The 16,952-nt window shown below is 37.6% G+C and overlaps 1 protein-coding gene across 3 annotated transcripts in view; it reads right to left on the bottom strand.

Annotated features, from left to right (window-relative positions):
- Positions 1–13,442: 13,442 nt before the first annotated feature.
- The window catches only part of FAT4 (FAT atypical cadherin 4), a 171,497-nt gene continuing 167,987 nt past the window's right edge, over positions 13,443–16,952 (bottom strand). For 2 of the 3 annotated variants that reach the window (XM_060148686.1, XM_060148687.1), the window contains exon 17: positions 13,443–15,780. In XM_060148686.1, the coding sequence (XP_060004669.1) occupies positions 13,913–15,780 (1,868 nt within the window). In that variant the 3' untranslated portion in view covers positions 13,443–13,912. The remainder of the gene's footprint in view (positions 15,781–16,952) is intronic. The other variant, XM_060148685.1, reaches the window with a different exon arrangement.

The raw sequence follows: 16,952 nt of genomic DNA, 5'->3' as shown, positions 1-16,952 counted from the left end.
TTGTAGGTTTTGTAGGCATTATATTATTTTTACCAGTTATATTTAAATATAACTGACATAACGTTGTTTTAGTCAAAGGTGTACAACATAATAATTTGATATACATATATGATATATATCAAATAAATATATATTTGATATAGGTATCTCACTATATATATATAGTGAAATGATTACCACAAAAAGTTGAGTAATACATATCATCTTACATAGTAACACATTTTCTTCTTATGATGAGAACTTTTACTATCTACTCTCTTAGCAACTTTCAAGTATGCAACACAGTATTGTTACATCTAGTCACCATGCTGTACATTACCTTCCCAGAACTTATCTTGAAACTGGAAGTTTGTACCTTTTGACCGCCTTCACTTATTTCCCCCATCCTCCCACCCCCGTCTCTGGCCACCACCAGTCTGTTCTTTGTTTCTATGCATTCAGTATTTTTAGATTCCACACATGTGAGATCATAGAGTATTTGCCTTTCTCTGTCTGACTTATTTCACTTGAAGGTTTTTTTAAAGTATTCTATTATTTCACAATAAAAATTGATGAGCAATAATATTATACACACATGGTTCCCCTTCACAAGAGCAACGAATCTTCCAGGGACCATGTGATTATTTTTAACACAATTACTTGAGAAAGATACTAAATTGGGTGCTCTAGAAATGATTCTGTTAACTGAACTGGCTTGCTATTTATGCCTGGAGTATGACTTCTCTGGTTGCAAACCATAAGGGTAAACAATTTCATATCAGTATAAGAGAAACCTTAGATTTAGAAAGGTGAAACAATGCATCTACAATGGCTTTCTGAAAAGAATACATTTTTTGACAAGAAATATTGGAAAATTTGAACTCATTGCCTCAGGTCTAATGTAAAGTCAGGCAGACCTTGGAGATATTGAAGGTTTAGTTCCAGACCACTGCAATAAAGCAAACATAGCAATAAGATGAGTTGCAAGAATTTTTGGTTTCCCAGTGCATATAAAAGTTATGTTTATACTATACTGTGGTCTAAGTGTGCAGTAGCATTATGTCTGATAAAACAGTGCACATACCTTAGTTTAAAAATGCTTTGTTGGTAAAAAGTGCTAACCATTATCTGAGCTCTCAGTTAGTCATAGTATTTTTGCAATAGTAAAATCAAAGATCAGTGATCACAGATCACCATAACAAATAAAATAATAATGAAACAGCTTGAAATATTGTGAGAATTACCAAAATGTGACACTGAGATATGAAGTGAGCAAATGATGTTGGAAAATGGTGCTGATAAGACTTGCTCAGCTCAGGGTTGCTACAAACCTTCAATTTGTTAAAAAAAAAAAAAAAAAAGGCAATATCTGCAAAGCACAACAGAGAGAGAAGCTCAATAAAACAAGGTCTGCCTGTCCTGACTTAGCAACATCTCACAATCACTCACACTGTATTCTAGATACAAACCCCTGAGCTTGTCCACTTAGAATCTTCTGTATGAACTGACTTGAAGGCTCATAATAATATGATAAAGATCTTTCAAATTTGTTTGCCTCTTCTGTGCAGTAAAGAGCTTATAATTTTATACCAGGAATATTAGATGAGTTTGTTATCTTTTCTACTCATTTGACTAGAGGCCAGATCAGACTGTACTAGTTTGACAACAGAGACTTCAACTTCAGGATTAAAATCATTGTAGGTGCTCACTAACAGTTTGGAGAAAAATGATCAGTTTCATCCTTCTCAGTGCTAATGGAGTTCTGATTACATGTGGGTCACTTTAAGGTTTAATCACTTTACATAAATTAATCCATTTAATCTCAGGCCATCTTATGAGTAGGTATTATTATCACCCTCATTATGCACATAGAGAAATAGCAAAGAGGAAGTAATGGCAAAGCACATTGGTTCAGGATCAACATCTTAAGTAAAGAGAAATAGGAGGAATGTTCAATTGTATTATAAGCCCTGTTGTGGAAAACAGGGCAAAGACATACCATGTTAAGAAATGCAGGCAATAGGTCGTTGTTTGTTATCTATTTTATACATAGTAGTATGCATATTTTAATCCCAAAGAACCTACTGTATAGCACAGGGAACTATGCTCAATGCCTTGTAATAACCTATAATTGAAAAGAATCTAAAAAAGAATTCCAGTTCTACTTTTCATCAGTTATATGACTTTGAACAAAGCCCTAATCCTGTTTCCTTGTATGTAAATTAGAGAATGAAATTACTATTTCGTATGGTAGTTGTGAGACTTAAGTAAAATCAATTAATTAAATAGAATAGAATAGAATAGAATAGAATAGAATAATGTGCATAGGTGCTTAACATGTTCTGGTGATCTCTATACATGGCTTTGTATTTTTAGCTTTTTGATGTCATATTTTCTTTATAGATTCTTTAATATTGGTTCCTAATTTCCAATAATATTCACTATTGCCAGATTCACACTCCAACACCGTTATTTCTAGTATGATCATTCCTGGCTCAATGTTTCTCAAATAGTTGCAGTTTAATATCAAAGATATCATGCCAGTGTTTCACTCTCTCCACATTTTATCATAATATACTGGGAAAAAATACTCCAGAGGGGGCTAATGTCTATTTCAAGATAAGCATTAACTTTGTCAGTTATTAACTGTGACTTTGAGCAAGTCTCTTTGTTTGTTTTCCTCTCAGTAAAATGTGATCATTATTTTTGTCTGATCAACCCCACAGGTGTGATATAATGTTCAAATTAGATAACTCATTTGAAAACTCTTTAAAAGTTGAAAAGACATATACAAGTTTTAGGTAGTAGTAGAAAAAGAAGGAACTTTGAAATCTAGTTCAAGCCCAGTTCAGATTCTAGCTCTGACCCTTATCAACCTTGTGGAGATTAGAGGTCACTTACCCTCTTTGAGACTCAGTATTTAGAAATAAAATTGGGAAGAATAATCTCTACTGTCAAAGGAAAATTCTATTGCTAAATATTGTGGGATTTTTGTAATTTTTGACATAAGTATGTCTCATCAATAAATCACATTGTCCCTAGTACTTAGACATTATTTTATACCATTCTTACATGCTCCAGTATGATCAGCACAAAATATACTAAATACAAAACAAAAATAAAAAACAAACAAACAAAAAACCCTGATAGGAGAGTGACCATTATTCTCCAAACTTTTAGCCAGAGCTTACCATGATTCTAATAGGTTCCTGATTCCAAAGGAAGGAAATTCACTGGGGTCTTAAATAAAAATGAAAGGGGGACTCTTTTGTAGTCCATGACGATTTAATTATGTAGCACGATTATAAAGAGTGAAATTTGTTTACCATGACATGATCTCATTGCATTCGAATTGTGTAGAGAATGGATGACAGTAAGGCCTAGACAGCTGTCATAAGATGGGATGAAATGGGTTGGCTGCCAGCAGTGAGGGCAAGCATCAAACACTGGCTTAGCCGTAGACTTCAGAGAAATAAAAAGAGCTGACAAGCCAGCCTGGTTTGAAGCAGGAAGGCACTAGTTCACCATTTGACACTGAAGAATCCCTAACGATGCTGAATGCAAAAGGCAGGGTCACAGATGATGATGATAATGACTGTGGTATGACAGGCTTGAAGAGCCGTGGCTCACAACTGCTTATCAAAGAAACATCTTAACGTAAATTGTGTGAGAAAGTTATTATTTTTTAAACTATCACATGGGTACACCTACGGCAATTACTGAGAAGAGATTTATTTCAACTATTGACAAAACTAAATCACACTGGATAAGACCATGTTTTACAGTAAGAATGTACACAGTGTTACATAGGGATTGGGTTCTTGGTAATTCTATGTTCGTTGTTTTACTATTTATGCTTATTATTATGTTTTGTCATTAATTCTTTAATAAATTTTTATTTAAAAAAACTAAATTACAGAGGCAAATTAAGAATTAACTATAATTTAGAGATACATTTTAATTTCATGTGTCTTACAGATTTTGTAATAGAAATCAAGTGCTGGGTAATCAGTCTTGATTTAGACTGATGGTGTTGTAGCTTACACAAATGAAGTGATCAGTGAATATTCAGTGTGTGGAAGAAAGATACTCGCCGTAAGTGTTCTTAGTGCTCATTCTTCAAAAAAGATATACATGGGCTTCCCTGGTGGCGCAGTGGTTGAGAGTCCTCCTGCTGATGCAGGGGACACGGGTTCGTGCTCCGGTCCGGGAAGATCCCACATGCCGCGGAGTGGCTACGCCCGTGAGCCATGGCCGCTGAGCCTGCGCATCCGGAGCCTGTGCTCCGCAACGGGAGAGGCCACAACTGTGAGAGGCCCGCGTACCGCAAAAAAAAAAAAAAAAAAAAAAAAAAAAAAGATATACATAGGTAACTTGGATTCGTGTATTGCCTGCTTGTCCCATTTTTTGTAAGTCAAATGACAGAAGTCTCTGTTATCAAAATCTTATATGTAGCTTCTAAGATTAAAAAAAAAAAGTTACTTTGAGCAACCAAACATATAGATGAGATTAACTGGACTGTTTTGTGGGGAACATTTAAGAGAGTTTAAGATGCAAATGCATCACCCCAGGATCTGTGTGATTTGAAGGCTGCTTCTCCTCACTCATCGTTTTGAGACTTCCCTCAACACATGGCAACACCCTGGCCCTTCTCAAGTCCTGGAACACTGCAACTCCTCGCACTGTGATGACTTTGCTCATTCCCTTCCATCTGTGTGAGATGCTCGATCCAGCTCTTCACCTGACAGGGTCCTGTTCTAAACCTTAACTTCAGTAGTCGCTCTGAACCACCCCTGTCTGTAAGTTACTAACCATCCTTTTAGAATTAAGAGAACACTCAGTATATTGGCTGCAAATTCATTCTTTTTAAATCCTTGTTTGAGAAAGTTAGACTATTTCCTCAAGTCTCAGCAGTATCAAATTGGCAAAAATACTCAAGAAGCTTTGATTTAAAAAAGGGTCACAATTTTCTTTGTTAAGCTGTGTGTGACCATGTGTCTGTATCAAAGAGTGTAGTCACAAGAAAGGGTATCTCAACTGTTAGATTTATTGCTATCTTTCACTTCCTTTATTAACTAATCTTGTCTGTATGCTGATGTTTTAAAACCAATTTTAACAGTAGGGGAAATATTAAAGAGGTCACCTTAGCTTAATGAAACCAGAAATTAATATTCTTGTACTTATCTCTGAAATTGTTCCAAAATTCTCAATTATCCCCAGAATTAAAAGACTTTACTGTGAGAGACATTATGAGAGACAATATTTTAAACACTTCAAAAAATTTTTCAGTGTTTGATACTATAGGCAAAATGTTTTTCTACATCACGTTGCCCCATTCATTATTCTGATATTGTCTTTGTTACAGAGTGCTACTGTTAAACTATTACAGTATTTTACTTTGTTATTGGCCTTTACTAGTACTTATTAAACAAAATATAACTAAGGTTGGTAGTATCATAAAGTAAAACTAAGTTTTCTGATTAATACTGTAAAAAAATCAGCAATGAATTGCTATCTAAAACACATTCAGAGTAGAATTCAGTGTATAAAGATATATTTCTTTTGTCTTGTGACATTAATGGTGATAATATCGTTTACACTCTGACAATAGTAGATTATATTTTTCAAGTTATCTCATGATGATTACTGAGTCTATAAAGCTATTTTTTGCCAGGTATTTCATGCAGTACCTTTTAGGAGATATGTAATCTGCTTAAATGAAAGACTTAAAATGTAATATGAAATTATATTGAATACTCCAGGGGAAATTTAGAAAAAGAAAGAAAAAACAGGACACATAGAGGTATTTTATTCAGTTTCTCATGAATAATTAGAAAAATATATGGTTGGAAAAACAAAAATGTCAGAAAAAAGCATGAACCATTTGGTTATTCTTTTTTTCTTCACAGTTTTGAATGTTTCCTTTCCACAGAATACAGCCACAAATGGATCCTATAACAATTTGAATGGAGTCCAGAGAAATTAAAATGGAAAATTAAAATCATTGGAATTGGAAGGCAAATGGAACTTTGAGATAGCTAGACAACTTGTCAGAGGTAATTATTCAGTAATTTTACCCAAATTATACTTCAGCTTTATTTCTCACAAACTCAACAAACCATGATGAATCTGGATAACATATTTTTTTTTTGCTGGGGATGGATGACACCAAATTCTGTGAAAAAGTATAATCCTGAAACCAAATGAAACAGTTTCAAAATAAGTAGTAGTAAAGGATAAGACAAAGCTGATAATAGTTAGTTCAGGGCAAAAGCTCTCAAATGCCAGGAATTTTAACTAAGTCTTACATAATTAGACTATGAAGGAACTGCTGAAAAGTATCAGCCAATTGCCTTACTTCAAGAACTTGCGTTCTTTAAAACTCACTAAACCTACTATTTTGTTACTTTAGAAATGCAGCAGATTACCAAAGTTTAGGGAGTTACTGATCACATCAATTGTCCGAAAGAATGCATGTGGAGCACACATGAGTACAAACAGAAATGTCTTTGAAAATATTGAAATAATTCTCCGAAAACGGAGCTATGCAAATTTTAAGGTATGTTGGGAAAGGAAGAGTCTAGTCACCAAAAATCACAAACCTCTTGAAGGCAAACGTCATCTTTATTCACCAAGTTCTTCCCAGCACTTGGCAGACAAGGCTGAGCAAATTTTAAAAAGCATGCATTACCAAGATTCACTTACAGACTAATTTGTAGGGAATAGTTAAACTTTAAGTCAATGTCCCACAAGTATCTATTTAGAAAGGCCCATTAAATGCAGAGTGGCCAGGAATGGTGTTTTAATGTGGATAGAAAGCTCCCTATAAATTATAGATAGTTGACTTTGCCACTTCAAAATCTCTTGAATATTTCTTGGTCTCATTCTGTTCTTGATCTGAAGCTGCATAAATTAAGACAATTTCAAATGTGAATGTACTTTTTCTATCTTACAATGCTGACAGCCCAAACCATCCTCTTTCAGGAAACACTATTCTATAATCACTATCCATAAAACTTAAAAGAAAAAAAAATTCTGGTTTTGATTCACTCTCCAGATCCATGTATCAGTGTGTGCAGCTCGTGCTATCATAAGCTTTTTGCATCAGTTAGAAGAAACATGTTAAAGACATGAATGGTTTCCTGTTAGTAGAGATCATCAAATCAAGTTTCATGATGACAGTTCTCCCAAAGCAAAAGAGGGCAGCCATCTTTTCAGTTTCTACTTATCCAAAGCCATTTCTCATATTTATCAGTTTCTCATAAAGAGTCCATCTCATAATCTGACTTTCTGATGAGCATTACCCCTCATTCAGTACAACATCTCTTTCTACAGACTCATAGCTGTAAAAGAATTAACGTATTTTTGGAGCAGGTTATGCTGCACTTATTGTCTTAATCATACTGTTTTTCTGAAGAGATAATTCCCTAGATGTCTTACTTTTCGACATCAAAGTCAAGTACTAATAACTCTATCCTCCACAGCATTCTGGCCTAAGACTGTGTGAATACAGTAAGGAAAGGATGACTTAAGTGAGCAGTCAGCTCTGACAAAACAGAATCTTATTTTGATCAACATCTGTACCACACACAATATGGTTTTAATTGGAAACGGGGAACTCATTGACATTGCCAAAGAACTTTGTACATTGGTGGTTATTTTATTTGGGCTAGAATGGTACACAGATTAAGATCCCAACTTTCTGCCAGAATACCATGATGACTGCACTTTATACTTTGCAAACTGATTTGGGTCTTTGGCAAATTGATTCATAAACTAATAAAATTGGAAGTATCCAAATGGGTCACCTGGAAATTTTCTGCCTTTATACAGTGTGCTTTTAAACATTTTGGGGTCTTTTCATTTTAATTATATATCTTCAGATATGGAGACTCTCCCACAAATATTTTCAGTATTTCTACCTTGAATATATCACATGATATATGAGGATTCGATGAGTCTGTCCATCCATCCAACATATTCTTTTTTTTTTTTTTAAAGAAGATGTTGGGGGTAGGAGTTTATTAATTTATTTATTTTTGCTGTGTTGGGTCTTCGTTTCTGTGCGAGGGCTTTCTCTAGTTGCGGCAAGCGGGGGCCACTCTTCATCGCGGCATCCAACATATTCTTTTAAGAGACACAAAGAGTCGTTAAGTTACCTATATGATGTCAGTTACACATTTGTCAGAATTGTCTATGTGAATTCTAACATAATTATGGGTCTGACATGTATACATTGTACGTATGTCATATGTACATTAAAAAAAAAAAGACTTCCAAGAGTTTTCTTGGTAAATGCCTAAAGTTTGTCTTTATATCTTTTTTCTAAATTAATCAATTATTTAATTATCATTTTTTTTTAAATTTTTGGCTGTGTTGGGTCTTCACTGCTGCACGCGGGCTTTCTCTAGTTGCAGCGAGTGGGGGATACTTTTCGTTGCAGTGAGCATGCTTCTCATTGCGGTGGCTTCTCTTGTTGCAGAGCATGGGCTCTAGGCACGCGGGCTTCAGTAGTTGTGGCTCGTGTGCTCTAGAGCGCAGGCTTAGTAGTTGTGGCGCATTGGCCCATGCGCTCCGTGGCATGTGGGATCTTCCCAGACCAGGGATTGAACGCATGTCCCCTGCATTGGCAGGCAGATTCTTAACCACTGCACCACCAGGGAAGCCCCTGTCTTTATACCTTAATCCTAGTTCACTACACTCAACTTGCATCCTTATTAAAATTCTAACATACTTTGAAAAAGGTTTATTAATGATGCAAAGATGGAGGTTAACTACACTCATTACAAACAAAGACTCATTACGAGATATTTGGACAAGCTTTAGTCGCCTTAAATTTAGGCATAGATTTATCGACATGTCTTAGAGATATCTCGTTTGCCACCATTTCCTACCAATATTAATCTATCTCATTCCACTTGAAAATTTTTCTTTGCAAATCATCTGCTTCATAAAAATAGAAGTCAATTTTTAAAATTAAAATTTATACAACCTTCTAAAAGGTAGGAATTACATACTTTGGATATATTAATGCCTCAGCAGTAAGGAAACAGACTGCTTTACTATTATATATCTTAACATGCTTCCTATTAATACACGTACAGGTTTGGATTGGTCATGGAGGGTCGCATGAATCAGTGTTAGCACAGACATTCTTCTCAGTTAAAAACATCTCTCCTTTTGTCTTCGGGATCTTAGACATCAATGCAGAGTGAGCGCATATCCACATTCTCAGGGTTTCCTTTGCATTTGGAGATGCACTTATTTTGCAAGAGAATATGCATAAATGAAGGTTTGCTTCAACAATCATTCTGTTTCTGGGCCTGTTCTGAATTTCCATTCTTACGCTTTATCCTCACATCCATTTGACCCTAAGGTTTCTGTGGTGCAGTCTTTGCTGGTGTATTGACAATGATCTGGCCTCCTTGACTCTCTGGCTGTTCCTCTAACATGGAATGGGCTCCTACTTGGGGATTCCCCATGCCACCGCCTCTGCCTGCAACAGCATCACCCACGCGTGTCCGTGGCTTGTTTTCCTGCCTCATTCAGAGCTCTGCTCAAATGTCGCCTACCCAGAGAGGCCCTCCCTGACCAGCCCATCTAAAGTAGCATGGAGGAATTCCCTGGTGGTGCAATGGTTAAGACTCGGTGCTTTCACTGCTGAGGGCCTGGGTTCGATCCCTGGTCGGGGAACTAAGATCCCACAAGCCGTGCTGCGTGCTGCGTGGCCAAATAAATAAATAAAATAAAATAGCAGGCACACTCCCAAGTCAACATCTAGCCCTTACACTGCCTTAGTTGGCTTGCAAGCGTTTGTCTCCACTAGATATTACACTGCATAGTTATTACTATATTTGTTACTTATTGATGGCTTGTCCAGCTCCTCTACCAAAATGTAAGTTCCTTTGAGGAAGGTCTTTGTCTATTTTCTTCACTGTTTTATCCCATGATCTAGAAGAGTGCCTGACATGTAAAGAACACTTGATATTGTCTGTGATTAAATGGATTTACCCAGGACATTGAGCTTCTTTATACCTCAGTTTATTTCTTTGTTGATGGAGAATGTTGTACTTCATGGACTTTGGTCTAGAATATATTTGCTTGCAATGATTATCATAGATGCATAGGTTATGTTAGAATTGAATCACTGATATTTATCTGTATGCATGAAAATTGTATGCACCAAAATTTATTAGTGCCTTTTGCCTCATTAACAATAAATGAAAGTACTGAATCATGTATAATACTGATCTATAACTCTTGGACTGATAAACGATTAAAACTGCTGGCTGGCTCAGTAATGGTAACCATATAAATTACTAATAATGTGACATTTCACTCAAAATACCTTTAAGGAATATATACTAGATTAATTACAGATTAATTAATTTTATTTCACACTGAAAGCTCTAATAAATGTATCCCAAAATACATTTCATTTCTAGGCTTATTTTTCCTAAGGGGAATGTAAATTCAGTCATCTTAGAATGTTAGTCCTTTTAAAATTGAATCTATTACATAAAATAATGAGAAAACGAAAAGTGCATTGCTGAATTACTGATTCAAAATTTAAAAATCATTTTCACCTTTTATACATTAATTTTATCATAATGTTGAATTCAAGTGAATAAAAATGCATTTGCATGAAAAGAGTGATTTTTTAGATGTGTTGTCGGGAAGTAATAAAGCCACAGGATGATATATTTTTTTTCTTATAAATAAAATATAAAGAACATAGCTTTCAATAGTTTAAGTCAGTTATCATTTTCATCACCCTTTGTGTGGGTAAACATTTTAAGAGCAACATGTGAGGCAGAAGTTGTCCTCCACTCCCTTATGATGCTCTGTTTTCCTCAAATGATTTTAACATATCTGAACAAGTGGTCAATGAAATCAGCGAACTTAGAAGATTTTGGAAAGAGCCTTGAAAGCAACAGCAATGGGCTCCTTAAGAGCTGAGTGATTGGAGTCCTGTGCCATGTTGCCAATCCAAGCCCACAGATCTTGTGGCTGAGTGATCACAAGCTGCTTTTCCTGGCAACATGTCCACTAAGATATTTTCTATGTGTACCTGAAGGAAAGTCATGTTTCCTCCACAACAGACATGCAGGAAGAGCCCCAAAGAGTGACTGTATTCCAGGCAATCCAATATATCCTTGCAAGGGCTGGATTAAAATTCTGAAGGCATGATTTTATGTGTGAAACCGCAGGTTACCACTAGCAATTAAGTTGTGGGGATTGTTACCTTGTCAGTTTGTCTTCAATCCCCATTCCACTACAGTAATGTTATGTCATGTCACTGTTTCGGTAAGGATTAATTTCCATTTTGAGTGAAAATTTCATTGCATACATTTTTGATTTGTTTTGCTATATAAGTATTGTTCTTGCTTCAGTGGAAAAGATTTAAAGAAGAACCAAAGGCTAGAAATTTTCCAATAAAAATTCTATCTTATGCCGAAACTGGGATTAATTAATCAAGGGAATAGTAATTCTCTAACTCACAAAGAATTCCTAGAGAATTAGAATACAGAATCCTGGCATCACACTCCTTCTCCTTAACCCTTAGCTATAATCATGTTTATCATCTTACTTTTAGCTCTGTTCTCAATTATAGAGTTTATATTCTTGAGGACATTGAGATGCTTCAGAGTTTCTCAGAAAGAAAAATGTATCCTGTTTTGAGTTATGCAAAGCTAGCAACATGTTCCCATATTTGGTGCATAGATTCATAATCCTAAAATTCATAGGGAAATACTAAAATATGTTGGCTTATTGCAGGTGACCAAAAAAACCCCCCAAATTAGATTAGCATCTTACACTCAGCCCCTAAATTGTGTTATATGAATACTCTAATTTAGATTATACCCACATTTTATTTTCTATCAATAATTCTGGCACAGATCTCAATCTGTTGTTATTAATTTAAAATATTTTATTTACTAAAAGCTTTTTCATATGTTATATACTGAGAACTTTTACATACGGTTAAAATCTCTATTCATTATGGGGCAACCAGTGGTAGAGGATAATATTTCAGCAAATATTAGGTGTGGGGCAGGTATTTAATTACAAAAAGGTGCTGAGGTTGTGACATAATTTGCAGAAGTCCTGTTATTTCAGATATAACTATTTATTCATCACTGGATTTCTTCCGGGCCAGTCTCTTTTCCTGGATTGTTTCACTCTTGGGTGACTATGCGAAAACAGGGGTTTGTCTTGGCTAAGATAGTACGTAAAATTTGTTTAGAATTTATGCAGCAGAGCGATCAATAAATTAAACACAGGTATGCGTTACAGAGCTTTCACTGTCATTCTTCCTACCCACGACTGGATTTAGAAAAGTTGGGGCTGCATCCTTGGAGAAAATGAGACCCAGACATTTTCCCATAATTAGCTTTAATTCATTGCTACTCCTATTATTATAAGCCTGGTCCAAAGCTGGCCTTTAGTGAACATATCTAGGGGGAACTTCCAAGCATTTTTTGCCAGAATGCTTAAACCAGGCTCATAACAAAGTTAGTCTCCTAAGGTCCAACCTAGTCTAGACTCATTATGCTCTAGGGAAGTCCAAGAACTCTGACAGGTAGGAATGCACTAACGCGACCTTAAAATATCTGTTCTGGCAATTATCCATACTCATGTTTTTTTAAAGAAAATGATGTTGCCCATTTATCATTCAACTTGTCATACCCTATTGACAAGTAAAGACTTTTCTCAGTTGGGCATGGAAAGAGTATGGGAAAAAGGAAAAATTAATAGTACACTATGAATGCAAAGTATTTTAAATAAATATTTTAATTCTATCGTTGGCATTTAAAAGTAGAAAGCATACAGTATGTTACAAATATCAAACTGTGAAAAATATGAACGTTACATAAGTAACAAATGTAAAAAAGGTATTTTCTTACCTTCCCTGAAAGTAAGAAAACCATTCAGCATAGGAAAATATCAGTATCAAAAACACAGCTTCGGTGTAAAAAAAAGTTTTTACACAGTATCAAAAAAAGGGTCTACAAAATGACAGAAAGTAAGAAGTGTTGAAATTTGACTTTATATAAATTATAAAAACTGGGTACTTGGGGTAAATGTTAAATGGCTGAAAACTAAGTCCAATCATAGGCTTTCTTTAGGTTGATTCTTTAAAATTTTAAAAGCATAGAACATTTTTCAATAAATAACTTTTAAAAGTGTCTCTGAGAAGTGTTGTTAGGACATCATTCCACAGCAGGAGAGCGGCAGAGTTCTGGGGACAACATTTTGTTCCAAGTGGAAGCCTGATGAAAGTCAGAAGACCAAAATTGTTTACAAAAAAGATTCGGAATTTTTAGCAAAACTTTGTAAGAAAGTTCTAAAGTGCTGAACAAAATGACTTAATTTTAGTACCCACTGTCATGACAAACATATTCAAATATTCAGACATTTCTGAGCAACATCGAATACGGAATCCATAATTCTGAGAAGTGTTAATACTTAGTCGTTCATTCAAGGGTAGGAGGGCTCTTTCTACACTTTACAAAGATGGGTTAAACCTCAAGGATCTTGCAATGCAAAACATGACAATAATAATACAATGGAAACAATACACATACCCCACCGTAGAAGCACAAGTTCATTTCGGCAATGGCAACGGTATTAATTTTAAAAGTCACAAATCAAACATTGGTAAATAAGAAAAACCTTTCCAAACGCTGCATGCCACATGACTAGTTACAAAATACAATGCATGCAGGAAAAGAAATTCAACCAAACATATTTAAATTAAAGAGTTGTTCTGAGTCTGTTTCAGCAGCATTGTGGTTATTATTTTTAAGTTTTCCTCTAACACCAGTTCATACTGGCCTGTTTTGCAAATGTGACCCACCCTATTCGGCAACCTTACAATGGTCTGAGTGTTTCTTGTTTTTTACATTTTTATAACGCCAGCACACAAAGGTCACACGTACTGTTCCGCTTCCCCATCTTTGGGGGCTGGTTTAGTGGTCCCACCTTTGCCTTCTTCGTTTGCTGCTGCTTTTTCTGGGAGAGACGCCAAATCTTTAAACACATCTACATAATGGCCAAAGCCAGGGCCCCAGTTCAAAAGGTTGTCCCAGTTGAAATTCCCTGCTTGCTGCCCAAGCTTCAAGGGCAGTGTGTTGTCAGCAACCCCAGGCGCTGCTGCCTGTGTGCCCACAGGTCCCCCCTCAGCCCTGCGGCCGTGGTATCTTCTAGGCTTCAGTCTGGCTCCATAATTATCTTCATCATCTGCATCAGATTCATTGACTTGGGATAATTTGGGCATCCTGGAAGTATATACCATTGGTTTTTCCCTGTCATATTCCATTTCTGAGCAAGTGAAAGACTCATGAGAGTCACTATCAGAGGAAGATTCTGGAGCTGGAATGCCATCCGCTGGGTTCCTCGTTCTGGACAGTGGCCTTCTGCAGTCCTCTTCTGAAGAAGACCTCCCGTGATCTGCACTGCAGATACTTGGGTTTCTAGGGCGAGGGGTGTTTAGCCTCTCCACCTCCTCAATGGAGAGTCCTACTGGTGGAGAAGATTCCAGAGGAATCTGTCCAATTGGCTGCTTCAGGCGACTCCCCGGTCTAGAACCATGAGAGGCCATGGCCTGAGGACTCTTGCTTCTCCTTCCCAGCCTCGCGGCGTAGTTGAAGATGCCGGGTTGGCACACGTCGCCGTGCATTTCCAAAGTATTTCCGTCCCTTATCGGAAGATGCAATTCCCTGGCCGGGCTGTTCCTGTAGAAAGTGGAGGACTTGGAGAAAGGAGCTGGGCTGTGTCGAGACAGAGGGTTGGGAGTTGGGCAAGCCGAGTGGCTCAGGGAGCTGGATCTTAAACCTTGACTGTAGGAAGGCTGGTAAGTCAAGCTGCTAGCTCCTAAGGGCATGGGGGACTGCCTGGCGAAGCCTAGCGGACTGTGCCGCTGGATGGAGAATTTCGGGGTGTGGCTGCGGAACTGCTTGTAGTGTTGGATGATGTCTGCGTCTGAAGGGGCGATGCTGCTGGCGTTGTCGATGTCGTAATGCTCTATCTCTTGCTCCGGTGAAGCCAAAGGGGCACTGGGGATGGTTTCTGAGTTGTGGGGAAGATCGGTCTCATCGTAGATGAGGTAGGGGTTCTCCCTTTCAATGATATCAGGCTTCGGGTTCCCTTCGGGCTGTTTCCTCACGGTCATGTCCTCCCCGTAGGGGGGGATGTTGTCTGGATCATCAAAAGCAACGTTCTCACTTCCCTTTTTCTTCTTCTCCTTCGGTTTCTTCTCCTCCTTGGGATTTTTGGCCTTCTTCCCCCGGCACTGGTTACACAGAATCAGGCTCAGGACCAGGAGGGCCAGGACGGTGGCACAGCTGCCCACGATGGCAGGCACGGCCCACAGGGGCAGGGAGATCTCCTCGGGGCCCTGACTCACAACACAGACGTGCCCTCCAGGACTTCCAGCCTTGCACACCCTCCCCGGAGGACAGAAGACACCAAGACAGGCCACCACCGTCTCACAGGTCCTGCCTGTGTGTGACTCCGGGCAGCTACAAGTGAAGCCGGAGTGCAGACCTGGCTCACAGCTGCCCCCGTTGTGGCACGGGTGGGAGGCGCAGTCCCCGGGGGGGACGCACTTGTACGCGTGCCACTGATTGATGCACAGCAGATCTCCCCAGCAGGGGTTACTGGCGCAAATGTTCGGGCCACGACAGCCCATCTTCACTGAGGGATCCGTCTTCGAAATGGAGGCCAAGCTGTGCTTCCCGCTGAAAGGAAGACTTTCTCCGCCGTACAGCACAGAAGCGATGCAGCCATCAAACCCTGCTGGGGCAAGAAGGAGCAGTAAGGCGTTTTAGGGAAAACCAAAGGCCTAACAGGCTGCACAGATCTGCCGAAGAGAAGCTTCACAATCACATCACGAGAGTTTAGACACCACAGTCCCAGCGCCATCACCCCGTCCGAAGGCAATAAATCCGTGCATATTACAACAGAAGTTAGCAAGATGAGTAAGATTTCCATAACAGAACGTGGAGCAGATTGCTGGCATCCTGCTCTTTCTGAACATTCATGAAGGGCGCTAACAGGCTGCGTCTTCGTTTTATCCCTCCTTTAATTATCTGTTGGTTTTATTTTTAGAGTCTATGTACCAAGAATTACATACATAAAAATAAATTTTATTTTAAAACTACTTAAAAAGAACCAAAATAGGCCAATAGCTTCAAGCATTAGATCTTGCACTCTCAGTGGAGGTGATACTGCTCCCAAGGGGAGAGTTGAACATAGCTTCTTAAGGAGTAAAAGAAGAATCTTAGCTATTACCATGACTTGTGGGCCTCCAAAGGGCAGATATAGAGTATACTTGTGGCAGGGACATGGGGGGCGGAGATGTGGATAAATCAGGAGGTTGGGATTAACATATAAACACTACTATTCATAAAATAGATAACCAACAAGGACCTACTGTATAGCACAGGGACTCAATATTTTGTAATAAACTATAAGGGAAAAGAATCTGTATGTGCATATCTGTGTGTGTGTATATATATATACATACATACATATATATGTATAACTGAATCACTTTACTGTATACCTGAAACTAATAGAACATTGTAAGTTAATTACACTTCAATTAAAAAAATGGAGTATACTCATTCAATTAACATTTTATGCGGTAGTGATGGCAGGGCTTGGAAAAGAAGATCTAACACAGCTCCTTAGAGGGAGATGATTTTTAAAAAAGTTGAGAAAGACTTTGTTACACTAATATTTGTGTGCTAATATTGCTAATGCTCCAGTCACAAAGCCCAAGAATATATCTTGACACTAACAAAAGGGCATAATTCACATTGGCTTATTTTCTTACAACATCCAAATGAATTAGCATCCATATTCTAAAACAAGCTAAATACATAAGAACTAATTATTACCTAGGCTTTAACTTTGATGCTTTGACTCCTTTACTCTGCAACACATTTTTAAATTTTCCTCTTCTT

This window comes from Lagenorhynchus albirostris, chromosome 4 (assembly GCF_949774975.1).
Source record: "Lagenorhynchus albirostris chromosome 4, mLagAlb1.1, whole genome shotgun sequence".
Taxonomy (NCBI): Eukaryota; Metazoa; Chordata; class Mammalia; order Artiodactyla; family Delphinidae; genus Lagenorhynchus; species Lagenorhynchus albirostris.
Note: the sequence above shows the minus strand (reverse complement) of the source record. Positions and strands in the feature narration are given on the sequence as shown.